The sequence below is a fragment of the Panthera leo genome, chromosome C1 (genome assembly GCF_018350215.1).
Source record: "Panthera leo isolate Ple1 chromosome C1, P.leo_Ple1_pat1.1, whole genome shotgun sequence".
Taxonomy (NCBI): domain Eukaryota; kingdom Metazoa; phylum Chordata; class Mammalia; order Carnivora; family Felidae; genus Panthera; species Panthera leo.
The window spans coordinates 9,648,002-9,666,138 of NC_056686.1; the positions used below are offsets into that span (position 1 = coordinate 9,648,002).

Below are 18,137 nucleotides of genomic sequence, written 5' to 3' on the forward strand. Positions count from 1 at the left end.
TAAGAATTTATACAAATACATTACCTAGATGCTAGACCAGTTCTTGATTTTTGAAAGACCAAAACACACACATTCATTTTCCCCTGATTTTCTTTTCTGTTTCTTCCGACCATTAACTAGCTCATTGCTTTCATAGTGTGCATTTGTTCGTGGAGTGGCCTGTGCTCTGTTTGGGCGTGGCTTGGCCTTTCTGAGGAAGCCTGCTCAGGGGACGGAGTCTTGGAGACCTTAGTTCAGACTTTCTGTTTTTACCTTTCCCCTGCCACGTTGTAGTGTTCATTTTTTGGTTTTGTTTTGAAGCTTATTAAGCTTTCATTTTTAATATTTTTTTTATTTTGTAAATTATCCATTGGTTGAAAAGGAAGATTGAAATTTATTTTTAGAAGCTGAAACTGATCAAGTGGGAGACTTTATAAGCACTCTGTCCTTGAAAACCCTGTTAATAGAATACAAACAAGAAGGCAGATATTGAAATGTAAGATGTGTTTCTTAGCGGAAGAGGGTGTGGAGCTACCTGGGGATCAAACAATTCTGCTGTGGAGATTTCTGGAGCCTCAGGGCTGTTCTGATAAGTAAAACCAGTTATATGGACTTAATGTATTCTAAACGAGGATTCTTATTTTCTGGTTTATTATCATTTTACTTGTAGTTAACAGAAATTCATGGGTGTTAGAGACACTCTCTTGAGATCTTCATAAACATTTAAAAAATATGAAAGACAAACTTGAAAATGTGAAGTCTAATTAGTAGTGTTGAGCTTAAAACTACCAGACTTGAAAACATTTTGTATCCCTCGCAATCTGAGATTTTGGACACCTTTTCATCATTCACAGGTGCTTCTAACTGGAGTCCCACTTTTATTGGGGTGGGCTGCATTTTGTAAAGTTCAGTCCCGGGTTGCATTGAGAGATGTGACTTTTTTGGAATGGATTCTTTTGATTTTGTTTCATTACTTTTCTTTATCAAAAATATGTTTATTTTAGTGCGGAGGACCATACATCATAAAAAATGAATCTGGCGAACACATGGGGCACATGGTTCCTATTATTTTACAACTTGCAGATTTACTGACATGCTTTTGAAGCCAAATTAGTTTTGAAATGGCCAGATGGGGGAGGGGAAAAGAGAACAGTGGATTGCCCTAGTCATTGTTCCTCAAAGTTATGTGCACGTATATGTCCTAGATTTCATTTCTTTTTCTGTCTTAAGACTGATTCTATATGTGAACTTGGTCACCCAAAGCAACTTGCTTTTCTCCTGCCTAGGAACTGTCGTTAGGAGTCTTGATTGTGGATCAGAACGATTGCGAGTGCTTCCACAGTGGAATCCAAATGTTGACATTGCTTTTGTTGTGTTGCTGATCAGCAGCCAGTTATTTTCAGGTGGCTACAGCTCTACCGGTAGGCTTAATAACGCATTAATTCTTACACCATATCAGGCTACTAGTATTTTATTTCTAACGTGTTTCGACCTGTTGGACACCTCATACTTTCCACTCTGTGGCTCCCCTTACATCACGCGACCTTGTGTGTGGAGAAAGTCCACATGCCATTCACGAGAGTTGTAGCAATAGCCATTTCTTTTTTGGCTCTTTTCCAGTTTCATTTTGTTTTTGACAAGTTTTAATATCAGATCTGCAGAAGACTGCCTTGGATGCCAAATGCCAAATATCAGGGGAAAAGTGTCCTCTTATGTTTCTAATGGTTAGCACATTTCTGATTTGGATGTAATTTACGTGGTCTGGTAGTAATGAAACTTTCATTTGGAGTATAAAAGTTGTCCACTTTTTAGGAGTAAAATTTTCAGCATCTTTAGTTATATTTTCATTATCCGAGGAATATCAGTTGCATGATATTTAGACCTGATTATTATGTCATGGCATAAAATCTCTGAGTGTTTTTCAGCAGTTGTCTCAGTAATTTTTAAAAGTTAAGGATTGTTTCAGGACATTTTATATTTTTCCCTCTTATATTTATTTTCCCCTTTTCAGCCAGTGAAAATGAGCAATCAGTGCTTGAGAAACTTGGAAGTAACTACACAAAAATTCGGATATTAAAGTTTTAACTTGAATCAGATTGATTTTTTTCTTTTTCTTTTTAGTTTATTTATTTAAGCAATCTCTGTACCAAGCGTGGGGCTCGAACTCGTGACCCTGAGATCAAGAGCTGCATGCTCCACCAACTGAGCCAGGCAGGTGCCCCTGAACCAGATTGACTTTTAATTAAAATCTTAATGGTGATGTTACGCTGAGATTATTCCCTGTAGGTACCAAGCAGCTTTGCTTAGATGAACTTTAGCAGTCAGAGCAATCTCTTATAGTGGGAATGGTCTCAAAGAGAGTAGTACTGTATCATTCATTCATGTGTTTGCTGGATGAGTTTTAGGGACTGAAGGATCCTCTGAGTGAGCAGACCATACTGTTTGTAAATGAGTCCTTTAGAAGAAACAACAGACTCCAGAGTCTCACGGTATATTAAACACTAACTATTGGATCAACATTCTGAACTGCTCAGTCTTACCAGTGTGTTCCAAGTCGTTCCTGGTGTGGTAGCTCACCAGGCTCTCTCTCTGACCCTAGCCCTGGGCTGCACAAAGCCTCCAGATCCACATGTTCTTTGTCCTTCTTTCTCTTCCAGTTTGTTCTCCATTCAACACTTAGCCCTTCTCTTGTCTTCCCAACTCGGAACTCCACTCATGTTGCCCGTGAGCCTTTGTTCCAACTCAGTCCAGGCTGGTTGGCAGACAAGAGGAGAGCCATTCTGCTTCCCGACTTCCTTCTCCCAGTTTCTTTTCTCTCCCATTTTAAATCACTGGTGTCCTTTACTTCATTAACATTCTACACCCATCCCAATATTTAACTTTTGAGATGTTCCACTATTTTCTTTCTTTTTTCCCCCATAGACTTATCTAGGAGCGTCCAAAACTTTAAAAATTACTTTCTCGTTGAACAAAGAGTTTAGAATGCTTTACTTTATAGAATATCAAAGGTGAGCAAAGTTCCATAATGTGAATATGCTTATAGTAGCTTAAAATAGGTATGCTAGAGTTTAATACCACTTCCTGTCTACTGAGTGCTTAACCAACAGGCCAGGCACTCCATTAAATATTGCATATGTACTTTCTCACTAATTGAGTCTTTGCATCCACTCTATGAAGTGTAGGTAGTATAACAAGTTTACGGACGAAGGCAGTTAAAGCCCAGAGAGGTGGCCGTGGTTTGCCCGTGGCCACTCAAACAGTAAGTGATAGAGCTCTGATTCACACCGTCACTCGTCAAATTCCAAAGCTAAGGTTCTAGGTCACCATTTTATACTGCCGTTATTAGTCAGGATAAGCTCTGTTATGCTGTGCTAACAAAAAGCAGCTCCAAAATCTCAGGGGCTTAATACAACATTTGTTTATTTCTTGTTCTTGCTACACATCCTGTGTGGATCTGCCTTTGGAGTTGCTCAAGAACCAGAGATGATGAAGGCTTTGTCTCAATGTACATCACTTCTACTCACATCTGATTAGCCAAAGTCAGTCATATGGCCACATCTGACTTAAAACTCTAGTATTAGGGGCTGGCTGGGGGGCAGTACAATCCCGCGGGGAAGAGAGGAGAACTGTGGCACCTTGGGTATAGCCTCGGTGATTTGTTTCCCCAGCTTTATTGAGATCTAATTGACACGGGTCATTGTGTAAGTTTTAGCCCTAATGAGGTAATGCAGCTGCCTTGATTTCTGATTTATTGAATCACACGTAGGTGGTTTTTTTTTGTTTTTTGAATCTTTGCGTAACTCAGGTTGTTACTAACGCTTGAAACTTTCTATCAACAAAGCAGCTTATGACTGCAGCATTTCTACATCCAGATGACCGATCTGCTATTGCCAGTAGCAAAACAGTTTTAGCAGCTTAGCCTTCCAGACTTTAAATAAAAGTTTTGTACAGTGAAATAACAAAAGAAGCTTTTAATCACTGGATGCTGCAGATCCAACCCTGAGCACTGGGATAAGCAGTCCCGGTTCCATTCTCTTCTCTGTTCCGGGTGTTCACTTGCTCCCTCATTCATCCTGCCGTTGATGGACTGGACGGCATCCCTGGGTGTTGTGGGTTCCGCAGTGAACTAGATAGGCCAGGGCTCTGCTCTGCTGCTTACCTACTCAGAGAGAGTTGAAAAGCGGAAGACGAGACCATTTTAGATAGCGAAAAGTGCCGTGAGGACGGCGAAACAAGGCGGTGTGATGGAGAGTGATGAATGGAGGCAGCAGGGAGTTTCTTCGGATTACATGGTCAGAGAAGGCTGCTCTGAAGAGGTGACTAACAGTTAAAACAGACTCAAGTGGTAGCCAAGAACCAGGTATGTGAAGATCCAGGGAAAGAAAATTCTAGGTAGAGCGAGTCAGTAGTGAGTGCAAAGGCTCTGAGGTGGGAATGAGCCCGCTGGTTCAAACACAGACAGAACAGGCCAGGGCCTGGAGCTTGGCGGGCATCAGGGGGGCTCTGAGACGAGATGGAGTTGGGGAGAGGCTGGGGTCAGATTTGTAGAGCCTTAAGGGCCATAGGAAGAAGCTTATGTTCTACTCTAAGTGCAGTGGGAAGCGACTGGACAGTGACATGATCTGGTTTCCATTTTTTAGAGTAGCATCTTTATCTTTATTGGGCAAGAGTATAGTAATATGTTCTTTCACTATTGAGATTAACGCCGTAGTTGAAGATAGTTTCTTCAGTCGGACAGTTTAAAGGGCCTGCCAGCTTTTTGAAAGAGGGCACTTTTTTGGTGTGTTTTAGAACTCTTTGGCGACTGTTGTTTTCCAGAGACCGTGTAAAGGTTGTTTTGTGTGGTCCGCATCTCTTTATTGTTACTGTGGTCGTATTCTTCTGCTCATTCCTTAACCAAGCACGATTTAATGCTGTTTCAGTAAACTGAAGCTTGTTTCATCCTCTCTCCCCCTCACTGTTTGCTCCCAGAATAGTAGCTAAGAGTCTTGTTTGCAAGTTTAAACAAAGAAGACTTGTTCATAGAATTTGAAATATTAGCACTCTAATTCTTGGATGTCTTTTGCTGGTGACAACAATGAACTGTGGTGCTTATCATTAGTCTGTTGTAGAATAGCATGTATCTTAGTGTGATATACTATGACACATTCTCAATGTCAAGTCATGTTTAGTCTGAACTCTTCTGTCAGACGCTGCTGTTGCTCTCCAGTGTTGATGTTTACGTTGATGTTTAAGGGGCGCCTGGGTGGCTCACTCCGTTGAACATCCGACTTTGTCTCAGGTCCTGATCTCATGGTTTGTGGGTTCGAGCCCCCTGTCGGGCTCTGTGCTGACAGCTCAGAGCCTGGGGCCTGCTTCGGATTCTGTGTCTCCCTCTCTCTCTGCCGCTCCTCTGCTCATACTGTCTCTCTCTCTCAAAAATAAATAAACATTAAAATTTAAAATAAAGTTCATGTTTAAGAAACTAGGTGCTTTAATTAAATTGACGAAAACGGGTATGATCATTTATGGTCGTTTTCCGGATAGAGTATGTAAAAAGAGTTTGATACAAATTTATTTTATTAAAAAGTTTTTTAAATTTATTTTTGAGAGAGAGAGAGAGAGAGAGACAGAGACAGGGTATGGGTGGGAGAGGGGCAGAGAGAGAGACAGGCAGACACAGAGTCTGAAGCAGGATCCAGGCTCTGAGCTGTCGGCACAGAGCCCGATGCAGGGCTCTGACCCATGAACTGCGAGATCATGACCTGAGCCGAAGTTGGACGCTTAGCCAACTGAGCCACCCAGGTGCCCCTAGTTACTGATACAAATTTAAATGAGATACCAGTAAAACTTGCTTATTTTTATATTTTTAAAAATGAAAACATTAGTACGTATTGTCTATGTCAGATCGTACTTGCAGCTTCCTGTAACAGCAGCCACTGCCAATGCCATGCTATATATATATATAACGCCATGTAGTGGAGTTACCTTCCTGATCCCAGTGGATGTGTATCTAAGAGGTGGGGGCTGGCTAGGGAGCAGAGCAGGCTGGTTCTAGGGCACCTGTGTGCTTGGAGCAGAGCAGATGAAGGAGGAGAGGTGTGGGCTCAGCTCTGTGGTCATTGTAAAGAACAGAGTAGACTTTGCCTAAGGAGATGGGAGACCGTTGGAGGGTTTTGAGCAGAGGAATGCTTGAGTTGGGTTTGAAAAACATTTTGATTAAAAAATTTTTTTTTACTACGTCATCAGTATTTTTATCTTTGGTTTTCTGGGACCATTACAGTTTCATTTGGACATGATTTAAAGAGGACAGTGTATAATTCATTTACTTATTTTACTTTGAAAGCCCAACATTGAGGTATCATTTGTGTGCATTAAATACACTCATTTGAGAGACGTCTGGGTGGCTCAGTTGGTTAAGCAACTGACTCTTAATGTCAGCTCAGGTCATGATCTCACGGTTCGTGAGTTCAGGCCCCACATTGGGCTCTGCACTGGCAGTGCAGAGCCTGCTTGAGATTCTCTTTCTCTCTCTCTGCTCTTCCCACACACTCTCAAAGTAAATCAATAAAGTTTAAAAAAATTTAATTTTTATTTTTTATAATGTTTATTTTTGAGAGAGAGAGGGAGAGAGAGCAAGAGCACAAGTGAACAGGTGTCAACAGGGGAGGGGCAGAGAGAGGGAGACGCAGAATCCGAAGCAGGCTCCAGGCTCTGAGCTGTCAGCACAGAGCGCAATGCGGGGCTCGAACTCACGAACCAGGAGATCATGACCTGAGCCAGACTTGGATGCTTAACTGACTGAGCCACCCAGGTGCCCCTAAACATTTTTTTAAATGTACCTGGGGGCGCCTGGGTGGCTCAGTCGGTTAAGCGTCCGACTTCAACTCAGGTCACGATCTCGCGGTCCGTGAGTTCGAGCCCTGCGTCGGGCTCTGGGCTGATGGCTCAGAGCCTGGAGCCTGCTTCCAATTCTGTGTCTCCCTCTCTCTCTGCCCCTCCCCCGTTCATGCTCTGTCTCTCTCTGTCTCAAAAATAAATAAACGTCAAAAAAAAAATTTTTTTAAATGTACCTGTTTGAAGTGTGCAAGTCTTAAGATTGCCAGATACCTGCACTCAGTTCTCTCAAGGTACAGAACACTTCCATTACCCCAAAAATTCTTTCCTGCTGCTCTGCAGTTAGTGTCACTCCCCCCCCCCCCCCCCCCCCCCCCCCCCGGTCCTTACCCAGGCAGGCACTGATTGGCTTTCTGTCCCTGTGGATTTTTTCCTGTTCTAGAATTTCACGTGAGTGGAATCATTAGTACTTGCCCTTTTGTATTTGTCCCCCCTCCTTTTTTTTCTTTTTTTTTAATGTTTATGTATTTACTTAGAGCACGAGCAAGGGAGGGACAGAGAGAGAGAGAGAAAAAATCCCATGCAGGCTCTGCACTGTCAGTACAGGGCCTGAAGGGGGGATCAATCCTATGAACTCTGAAATCATGACCTGAGCTGAAATCAAGAGTCAGACACTCAACCGTCTGAGCTACCCAGGCGCCCCTGTGTTTGTCTACTTTTGTTCAGCGTGGTGTTTTTGAGATTCATCCATGTTGTTGTAGGTGGTATTGGTAGTTTATTCCTTTCACAGAGGACGTTTTATGGGGGCAGCAGACCATGTGACCATTCAGATACATCTGTTCATAGATGTATTTCCAAAGATTTGGTAAAGCCTTGAATGGCTTTCTATCTTTGCTTTTAGGTTATCTTCCCCACTTTTTTCCTAATCCTGGGTATATATGCATAATGAGGTATAAAACGTTGAAACCACTGTTGCTGTTGTAGCATATTATTAATATAGAATTAGATTTTTATAAGTAATTATAAATGCGAATTTGATTTTTCAGGCTTTTTAAAAGGAGACTTCCAAGTAAGTTGATTCTTAATGTGTTATGACTTAAACTTAGATTAATGAATGTATAGTTTAGAAAATTAACATGTTTAATAATGATGGCACTTAAATCTCATTTTGAATCATGTATTCTACTAGATAAATTGGCAATTTTTATAAGATCTGGGACATTGTCTTTGTGAATGAAAATACTAGATTATTTCTGAAATTTGAAAAAGAATTAGCAACTTGGATGACATTTTTCTTATATAACTGTGGGAGGAACTCTGGCAAGAAGGTTTACATTTTTTGTTATTCTGATATTAATGCTTTGGCAAAGAAAAAGGTTTTGTAGGATTGTTATGCTCTTCCTCAACTTTGCTGTGTGGTGACTCACTTTCACCCTCAGTCCTTCACAGGACTCCACAGGGATTGGACTTTTGTCCTTCACAGCCACTCCATCTGTGTGACCTTGGGCAAGTCACTTGACCTCTTGGTATTTGCTTTCCTACCTGTTAAATAGAGATAATAGTGGTGACCACCCCATGTGGTTGTGGTCAAGAGTAAATGAGTTCATAAACGTCAAGGCCAGCGCCTGGCATGTAGGAAACACTGTAGGTATCATCATCACCATTATTTTCAGCTCGTAAGCAAGTGCTGATTCTGCCCTGTAACATACTTTCTAAGCACTGTTAGTGCTTTAGTTCAGGCCAAGTCATTACTTTGGATTTTCACAGAAACCCCCTCATTGACCACTGCTTGGCTGACGGTCTCTCTCTCTGTGGGACCATTCTCTGTATGTCTTGAGTACTGTATTCATACAACATAAACCTGAGCATATAGGAAATTAGAAAAGCAGGCAATTATGGTGAGTTGTTTGGAATGTTTTCATGGATGAATGGATTTGAACTTGACCTGGAAGGATATAGAAGGTATTGACTGGTCAGAAGAATTGAGGGCCAGAAGGATCAGTGGTCTGGGGGCCCTGTTGGCTGAAAGCCTGATCTGTGAAAGACGCCAAGGAGTAGGAGGACCTCCAGAGAGTGGTGCCTGTAGGGACTAGGGAGGAACTTTGAGAGTAAAATTGAGATTTTTCTGTGATTTCTTCCAATAGAATTTTTCTTTTTCTTTTCTTTTTTTTTTTTTTTTTTTTTTTAAGGCTGTGGCTAGACCAAGCAAACTCCCACCTGACTTGAAAGGCTGTTGCTCCTTGGTTTGCTGCCTTGGATGAAGGTGGTTTGAAATTTGGCAGCTCAGTCTCAGCAGTAACAGACTCACTAGGAGGCGGCAGAACCCTCCTTCAGGGGCATGTCAGGTTGAGAAGAGCTCTTAGGTCTAATTTACTTTGCTTCTCTTCAACCTCGAGAGACTCTACAACCAGTAAAGTAACCACTGGTTTATTTAGAAAGTTAAAAAAAAAAAAAAGAATTCTGAACCGGATGCTTTATAGGATGATTAATCAAGAAGGCAGAGGGTTTAGAGAAGTTGAATAGGGAACAGACTGGAAGCCAGAAGACCTTCTCATCACGTCATGTCACTCCCCTGCCCAAGACCTTCTAGTTGTGTCCCGCTGCTCTCTAAATGAGCTCCAGTCTCTCTCTACCCTGACCTTCAAGGTTCTGGAGGTTCTGGCGGCAGCCGCCTCTGCTTTCTCCCTGGCTCGCTGTGACCTGGCCACGGTGGTCTCATTTTATTCCTGAACGTGCCAAGCCCTTTGTCCCCTTAGTACGTTTCCCTGGAATGCTCGATCCTTAACACGTGGCCATTCTCATCTTTCAGGTCCAAGTGTCTGTGTGTGTGATCTTCTCTAAGATGTCCCCCTGCACGCAGCTGCCCTGACGAGGACAGTGCCCCCTCCTTATCTGTTTATCACACTCTTTAAAAAAAAAAAAAATTTTTTTTTAAAGTCTTTATTTATTTTTGAAAGAGAGAGACAGAGTGTGAGCAGGGAAGGAGTAGAGAGAGAGGGAGACGCAGAATCCGAAGCAGGCTCCAGGCCCTGAGCTGTCAGCACAGAGCCCAACGCAGGGCTCGAACTTACGAACCGTGAGATCATGACCTGAGCTGAAGTCGGAGGCTCAACGGACTGAGCCGCCGAGGTGCCCCATCACACTCTTTATTTCACTGGTCCCAGTGGAATACCCGGTCAGGTGGGCAGAACCCATCTGTCTTCGCTGCTGCTTTCCTCGGTAGCGTAGTGCTGGCACGCGGGGTGCTCGTCTGCCCTTCGCAGGATGAGGGGATTGCTGTGTTATTTCAGGCTGAAGGGTGACTACACTGGTGGGAAGTGGAGAAGGATCAGATACCACACATACTGCAAGCTCACCAGCAGATTCGACTGTTGACTTCTCCCCCTTCGTGGAACCTTTTCCCCAGCCTTTCTGACATCATGTTCTTGATGCCCCTTCTGCCACGGTGACATCGTGCCTGGTCTTACCTCCCGCTCTTAGATAGTGACATCCTGAGGGCTTTGTCCTTGCTTGTCTCTCTTCTCTGATCCCATCCACTCCCCTGGACTCCGTGGCCAGTTGAATCTGTACACCCTCACAGCCATCTCTGTGCACACCGACCTCCTGCACTTGACTGCCAGGTACTTGTTTGTTGACAGCAACCACTGCTCGGGGCTCGGCGTCCTGTGCCAGGCGCCGGGTGCAGCGGTGAGTGAAACGGAACCTGCCCCCTGGGTCTGCAGCTTAAACCTGCCTCTGGTGGAGAGGCCATTAAACCAGCCAGCCAGTAAGTGCTTACAAAGTGCAAAGTGCTGGGGGAGGTGGGGAGAGGTGGGGCGTGTGGTAATGGAGCCTTAGGGGAAATCCTGCTTGGTAGGACAGCGGGGACTGGCTTCCTTAGGGCAGGGCAGAGGCCCAGAGCCCTGCAGACAAAATGACACCCTCCTGCCTTGATAGGTCCTGGCCCAACCAGGCTGGTGCTTAAAGTAAGGGGTAGGAACTCTCTTCTGCTTTTCTATCCCACCCGGGCAGGAGCCCCGAAGGGCCATGGACAATAACTGGTTGCCTTTAATTGCCTTTGAAGCTATTTATCCCAGGTTGTTCTGGTATGCTTTGCTTGTTCTCCGTTAGCGATTCAGAGTGAAACCCTTAAAACGGACCCCCCCCCCCCCCTTGCCTGTAGGGAACAGCCCCTCGAGTTTGTAGTGGAGAAGTTGGGGAGGTAGGGTGTGAATGTGCGGACCCCACCCTCCTTCCTCCTCTTGGTTTAGTTAGTCTCTCAGAATCTCTCCTGATCTCTGCTTCTCAGTCCTGAGATGGGAGGTGCCGGAAGAGCAGAGGTGGTCTCTTTCGTGCAGCGATCATCAGGCTTTTGTTTATGTGCATTAGATCTTTGGATATTTACCATGTGAGAAATTGAAGCAATTTTTTTTTCTTCTTTGTGAAGTAAACTCTGCAGCCACTCTGGGGCTTGAACTCACGACCCCAAGATCAAGAGCCCCAAGCTCTGCCGAATGAGCAAGCTCTACCGAATGCGCCCCCTTGAAACAAAAATTCTTTGAACAATGTTTAGGGAGTATAGCTTCACAGGAAGTGGCAGAAATAGTACAGAGCCCTATACTCTTCTTCACTCAGTTTTTCGCGGTGGTAACATCTTACTTTATTACAGTATCAAAACCAGGAACTAGACCTAGTTCAGGAGTTGGTTAGACTACAGTCCTTACTCATAGTTCAGAAATTTTTAAAACATGAGATTAGACAATCACACATCCATTAGCCAGTGGAATGATGACATCATCACTTGTCATAAACCCTGAAAACCTCCCCTCTACATGCCTGAGAATGAAAAAGGCAGGTAACATCCTAGGACTATTGTTGAAATAGCCCTGACTCTGTGGGCCCCCCAAAGGTGGCCCTAAATGACCGTGAGATACCCCACTGGCTTGGTTGGAACGTGCACTCTGGAGTCTGTCTGGACTTTATCTTGGCTCTGCTACTTTATTTTTCTTATTTTTATTTTTTATGTGTTTTTAAAATTTTTATTTTAGAGAAAGAGAGTGTAAGAGGGGGAGGGGCAGAGGGAGAGAGAATTAAGCAGGTTCCACACGCAACAACTCAGAGCCTGATGCAGGACTCGATCCCTTGACCCTGGGATCATGACACGACATCAGGAGTCTGACGCTCAACCGACTGAGCCACTCAGGTGCCCCTTGGCTCTGCTACTTTAAAACCACGCAGCTTGGGGCGCCTGGGTGGCTCAGTCGGTTAAGCGGCCGACTTCGGCTCAGGTCACGATCTCGCGGTCCGTGAGTTCGAGCCCCGCGTCGGGCTCTGTGCTGACAGACAGCTCAGAGCCTGGAGCCTGCTTCAGATTCTGTGTCTCCCTCTCTCTCTGCCCCTCCCCTGTTCATGCTCTGTCTCTCTCTGTCTCAAAAATAAATAAACGTTAAAAAAAAAATTAAAAAAAAAAAGTAAAACCACGCAGCTTGGGAGAGTTACTTGACAGGGCAGCTCTGTGGCATAGTATTTGAGAACCCAGACCCTGAAGCCTGACTGTCTGGGTTTGAATCCTGCCTCTGCCACTTACTAGCCATGACTGTGGGCAGGTCTCGGTTTCATCTGTAGAGTGAGGATCATGAAGGTGCCCACAGCCAGAGTGGCGGTGTAAAGATTAAACGAGCTGGTTAAAAGATTAAAAGAGCTCGCAGTAGCATCCGAATGGCGTCCTGAACATCCATCGGTGTCAGCTGTGATTATTGCGAGGTAATGCAGGAAAAACATTTAGCGCAGAGCTTGGTCCAGAGGAGGGAGTAAAAGTCATACTCCTGACGCTCCCCCACCATCCAGCATGGGAAGTCATCGTGAGCCAAAGGAAAGGTATTAGGTATTAGGGGAAGGGAAAAAGCAGTTCTCTGAAAACTTTGTGAGCAGAGGGCCCGGATCAGCTTTGTGAACCATCGTACCTTCACTGCTCAGCACAGGGCCAGCCTGGAGCGGGCTCTCAGGAAGTCTTTGTTAATGACTGAGTGATGGACTGAGTGAAGGAGAGCTGCTTGTGGCCACGAGTCGGGGAGGGGGAGGAATACTGACTGCCTTCTTTTGAGTTTGAGTTAGGAAGTTCAAGACCTTGATTTAATGAGATCAATAACAAAGCTTATTAAGTTAACTTAAATTTAACACATTAAATTTAACATATGCTGTTCTAGATCAGTTCACTGATACATGTTTGGAGCCTTTACTTCATCAAGCGGTGAAGTAAACGAGCTCTTCTGTTTTCCTGTTACGTAATAGGAAAGTAGAGAAGTCCTTGTAACGTCCTCTGTGCTTACCCCAGTGATCGGTGTCCAGAAACCCTTGAAACAGGAACGTGCCTTTATTCTGGGATGGCAAGGATGGGCGGTTGGCCACTCCAGGAGGGGGAGCAAGGGTCCTTCCTGGCGCCTGCAGTTTGGTCTCTGGCTGGTCACCTTCTATTCCTCGTATTCTGTGTAGTTCAGCAGGTGATCCATTTCTCCTAAGCTGTTACCCCTACCTACCTCTCCCGCGTCAGCTCCAGCTGCTTTTCCCTCACCTTCTCTGCTCTGGACTCGCTGGTCTTTTTGCCTGTCTGTTCTGTGATCATATCAAGCTTATTCTTGAGTCAGCAAGGGTCCTTGCTGATTACCTGTCCTGGTGTGTTTGCCCCCCCATACTGTCACATGATGCCCTTCTACTTCTTGAAGCAGTCTGTTTAACATAGCACCCTACCCATCTCCGTCACTGTGTCCTCCTCTTGTGCCTAATTTTTCTTCAGAGCATCAGAAAGTACCAGGCATTGTATATCCTTGGTTGACTTTGTCGGTCTTCCTCCATAGAGTGACACATTGTTAAGGCAGAGGAGGTGCTTAAAACATTGCCTGGCCCGTAGAAGGGACTCAGAAATTGAGTAGATGCTGCAATTTCTTTTAGAGAAAAATTGATCTGGGAAGTAGTCCCAGGATCAAATGGTGATCTTCAGTGTAGGAACCAACATGACCTTGTTTAGAGTATAATATTACATCTAATACTCTAAGGATGTTCACATGTATAAATATATGTGTATGTGTATGTTTGTGTGTATAAATGAGATCCCAGTTTATATATGGGTGGGGGAGAGAAATTTTCTTTTAAATAGTCTTTTGTTCTAAAGGTTTACTTGTAAATTGCGTGCTAAGAATTGAAAGCATGTATCACATTTTCTAAAAAAGAATTCTTATGTTGGCCCAGAAATATACCTACCTCACATTCAAGAAATTCAGGCACATGGAAAAAATGCTTTCCGATAGATGACCCAGCTATTTTATTTATTTCTAGCCCTCCTTTTTCTAAAAAAGTTTTAAGTTGGTTTACAAGAATTATGTATTCATTCAGGTATTTAAATGACAACAAACATGTTGTGTCCCCTGCTAAGCATTGGGAACGCAACATCGAATAAGATAGATACCATCTGGGGCGCCTGGGTGGCTCAGTCGGTTGAGCGGCTGGCTTCGGCTCAGGTCATGATCTCCCGGTCCGGGAGTTCGAGCCCCGCGTCAGGCTCTGTGCTGACAGCTCAGAGCCTGGAGCCTATTTCGGATTCTGTGTCTCCCTCTCTCTCTCTCTGCCCCTCCCCCATTCATGCTCTGTCTCTCTCTGTCTCAAAAATAAATAAATGTTAAAAAAAAAAAAAGATACCATCTGTCTTCACTGTAGTTTATCAGAGGAGGTACGTTAAACACATAATTTTACAACTAATTATTTAAAATTGTGATAAGAACTATGAAGGTAAACTAAGGAAGGGAAGAGGCAGTTTCCAGCTGGAGCCATCGCAGCTGGAAAGGTGAGAGCCAGGTCCTGGGGCTGCCAGGGTTGGCTTGGTGTGGTTGGAAGTCTGCAAATTTTAGTTGAGTCTTGTAGTGTGAAGGCTACTAAAATATGAAAAAAAGCTTTCCTCCACTAGGTAAATGAGCCCAAATTTACAAGCAGGGAGGGCTTCACCAAAAGCAGGTAAATAAATGCATAGGAATTTGTCTTATCTTTTTTCTTGTGGCAGTTCTGCTGAGGTCCTTTCTGTTCACAGGTGTATCAGAAATGTTAACACACGTGGTCTCCAAATTACACTCCAGTGACACATTTCCCGTGGGAATCACCATTCCTGCCTCAGGAGCCGTTGGCTGCCGTCACTGCCATGGAAGTTGGGAGGTTTTAGGGCAGAGGTTCTCAGATTCTGTTCCAGCAGAATTTTTTCTTCTTTGTTTTCTTTTTTTTTTTTTTTCAGGTTTATTGAGGTATAATTGACGAATTGTAAGATATATGAAATATACATAGTGGTAATTTGATATATGTGTAACCATCTAGTTAACTACCCCATCCATCATCTCTCATATTTATCCTTTTCCTTTTTTTTTTTTTTTTGTGAGAACATTTCTCTTAGCAGATTTCAATTCTATAATACAGTGCTATCACCTAGAGTCAGCATGTTTTACATTAGATCCTCAGACCTTATCCAGCAGAATCTTAACTGGAAAGAGCACAGTAGTTATGAACATGGGCTCAGGGTCAGACAGACGAAGGTTCAAATCCTGGTCTTGAGCAACTTAGACCACTTCCCTAAGCCTCAATTTCCTCCTTAATGGGTGTGTTGGTGTTGGGGGTGGGGGTGAGGGGATAGAGCAGGGGCGGTGCCAGAGGAAGCAATGACAGTCCCTGCCCCTTGAGCTGTTTGGAGTAAATGCCATCATGCACAGAAGACGGTTAGTGCAGTGCCTTGTACTGAGGCCCTGAGGACTTTCTCAGGAAATGCTAACTTATTAGTATTATTGTCATAGTGTCTGGAAGTACCAGTTTAGAGCAGCTGATGCACTGTCTTTTCAAAGCTCCTAGGGAGGTTAAATGGTGTCAGATCCTTTTAAATCTTAGGCTAGGGTCCTATCTGAGGAAGGAGAAGAAAACTTCCTCACGCTGCTAAGTGGCCATGTGCTGATGGGACTCAGAGCCTTAGCTGAGTACTTCTTCATGTTTGTCCATGTTATTATTTGTCCAATAATTATTATGTAGCCTAGGGTACCCACTGCCTGTTCCCCCTTTGGAAAAAAGATTAATACCTGTTCCCCCTTTGGAAAAAAGATTCCTGTTTCCAGAATCACCATTTATAGATTAAAGTTTTAAAAATGGGGTACCATATTTAAAAGTGAGAAATTTGTGTGCTGAATTTATTCACACTGTAGCTAATTAAAAACACCATCAGACCCATTTTCGGGGGCAGTTTTGGCATTCTTGTGTTTTGAAAGGCATTTAACGTGTGCTTGGTATTATTGTCAGAACCAAGCTGTAGATCCAGCAGGATCACAGCGTTCGTGCTTCCAGAGTGTCAGCACTGTGAGCTTTTGCCCTGTTTGAGAAGGGAATCTCCGTCCCTGGGGGCCCGCTTGTGTGCATCCCGACTCGAAAAACGCCAGAGAGTGGACCTTCATAATGAGTTGCTCCTTGCTGGGGATTTATTTCTCTTAAAGCAGCCTATTGATACTTTAAACGAACAAACAAACAAACAAACAAACACAGCACAGAAAACATCAAAAAAAATAATGTTGGGATTACACAAACGTGGATGATTTCTTGTCTTTGTACACAACATTCTTAAAAGCTGTAAGAGCTTCATTGTGGGGAAGTTAACTTCCTTAGGTTGGAGTTTGCTTTTTGCTTACTTTGGTATCTTTGAAAATCCTTGAGAAGTGTTTCCCTTTGCAGTGAAATAAAAAACACCTAAGACTAAAGGACCCATCATTGTTAGTGGTGTTATGATATGTACGTCGGTTCTTTGGGGGTATATGGGATAACAGTCAATACAAACTTGGTTTTCCTTTGATTGAACGTTATTTTCAAACTAACAGTCATGTTTTACCAGTTGCCTCAGATTTTTGCTTTCTCTTCCCTTATATAATACGTACCTAATAGTAATGTTATTTCTTAAGATTAAAGTGAATTTTGGTTAGTAATTACATACAATTCCCTATTTCTTGGAGACTGTGATATTCTGGCAACTTTGCTATTTAATGTGACTTGATAGAAGCGGCAAATTACTGCTTCCGGGAAAGGTTGCATTTCCATTGAGGGCCCAGAAAAAGTTGTAGTGTTCTTGTCGGAATATTCAAGCCCCTGTTAAAGGGGGTGTTGCTCCAGAAGGATGAAAACATAGGTGGGGTGGGGTCTGGCCGGCTGGCTGGGCCTTTGCAGTGTGTGCCACAAGTACTCGTTTAAGTAGGAGTGTTGATTTTTATTTTTTAAGCGTTCTAAAATGCTGATGGTAGCCTTGGACTGAAAAGGAAGCTGAAGCCGTATCTTACTTCCAGATTCTGTGGGAGTTGAAAACAGTGTGGTGCCAGAGATTCGCGTAGTTTGAAAATGACTACAGGTGGCTGAACAAAACAGATTAACACAGACAGACTTGAAGGTTGCAGCAGTTTCCTTTGGAGACTCACAACAATGAAAGCAACTCCTGAAATGCTCTGCATCTCGCATCTTGTAGTCTCCGTCTGGCTTGCCAGCTTCAGGTTGCAGTTACAGTTTTGCATATTTGCTTATTGGATCAGAAAAAAAAAAAAAAAAAAACAAAACAACAAAAAACCCACCAACTGGGTTTGCTTCCCTCTGCTCTGATCCTTCTGTTCCTTGACTTGCAGAACGCCACCGAGCCTGTCGCAGCTGCTGAGAGCCTGGCTGAGGTGCCTGAACATGTGCTTCGAGGACTTCCGGAGGAAGTGAGGCTTTTCCCATCTGCTGTTGACAAGACTCGGATTGGTGAGTACTAGGGTCCCCGGAGGGGACGGGGAGGGGAAGGGGGCAGCCTGTGTGGAGGTGGGGAGCTCATCATAAAAGCAACAGGTTTACACTTTGATTTCGAACACTGTGTGGTGTTTCTGCATTTTCCAGTTAAGAATCCAGGGTGGACGTAGATTCTAAAACTGAACCAGAAGTATCTCCACGCCCACCACCTCCCGTCCTTCGTGATTCAGCCCGCGTGTTCCCTTCCACGTTTCCTCGGGGCTCTTCGTACTACAGAGCGTATTCCTTCCTGTCTTGTTTCACTGGGACTTGAGTGTGACTGTGCTGTTATATTTAATCTCATCCTTGTGTATCGTCACATCTGCCCGTACAATGATTTGAGTGCCTTCATTTCTCATTTCTCTTTATGTCTCCAGTACCTGACGCATTATGGACCTCAGCAGGTACTTGGACGAATGACGATCCGAGCATACCTGAATGCTTCTGGCTGGGATTTCTCATTGAATACAAACCAAGCTTTTGTGTATTTGGTTTTGCTTTTGTGACCTAATCTTTAGACGGGAGGCTAATAAGGAAGTAAATCA

General features: G+C 43.8%; 1 protein-coding gene across 7 annotated transcripts in view; it reads left to right on the plus strand.

Moving 5' to 3' along the window:
* Nucleotides 1-18,137, plus strand: part of PRDM2 (PR/SET domain 2) — a 125,505-nt gene that overhangs the window by 17,041 nt on the left and 90,327 nt on the right. For 6 of the 7 annotated variants that reach the window (XM_042951455.1, XM_042951454.1, XM_042951459.1 and 3 more), the window contains one exon: nucleotides 17,451-17,568. In XM_042951455.1, the coding sequence (XP_042807389.1) occupies nucleotides 17,451-17,568 (118 nt within the window). Of the gene's footprint in view, nucleotides 1-1,265; nucleotides 1,401-17,450; nucleotides 17,569-18,137 lie in introns of all 7 variants that reach the window. The other variant, XM_042951458.1, reaches the window with a different exon arrangement.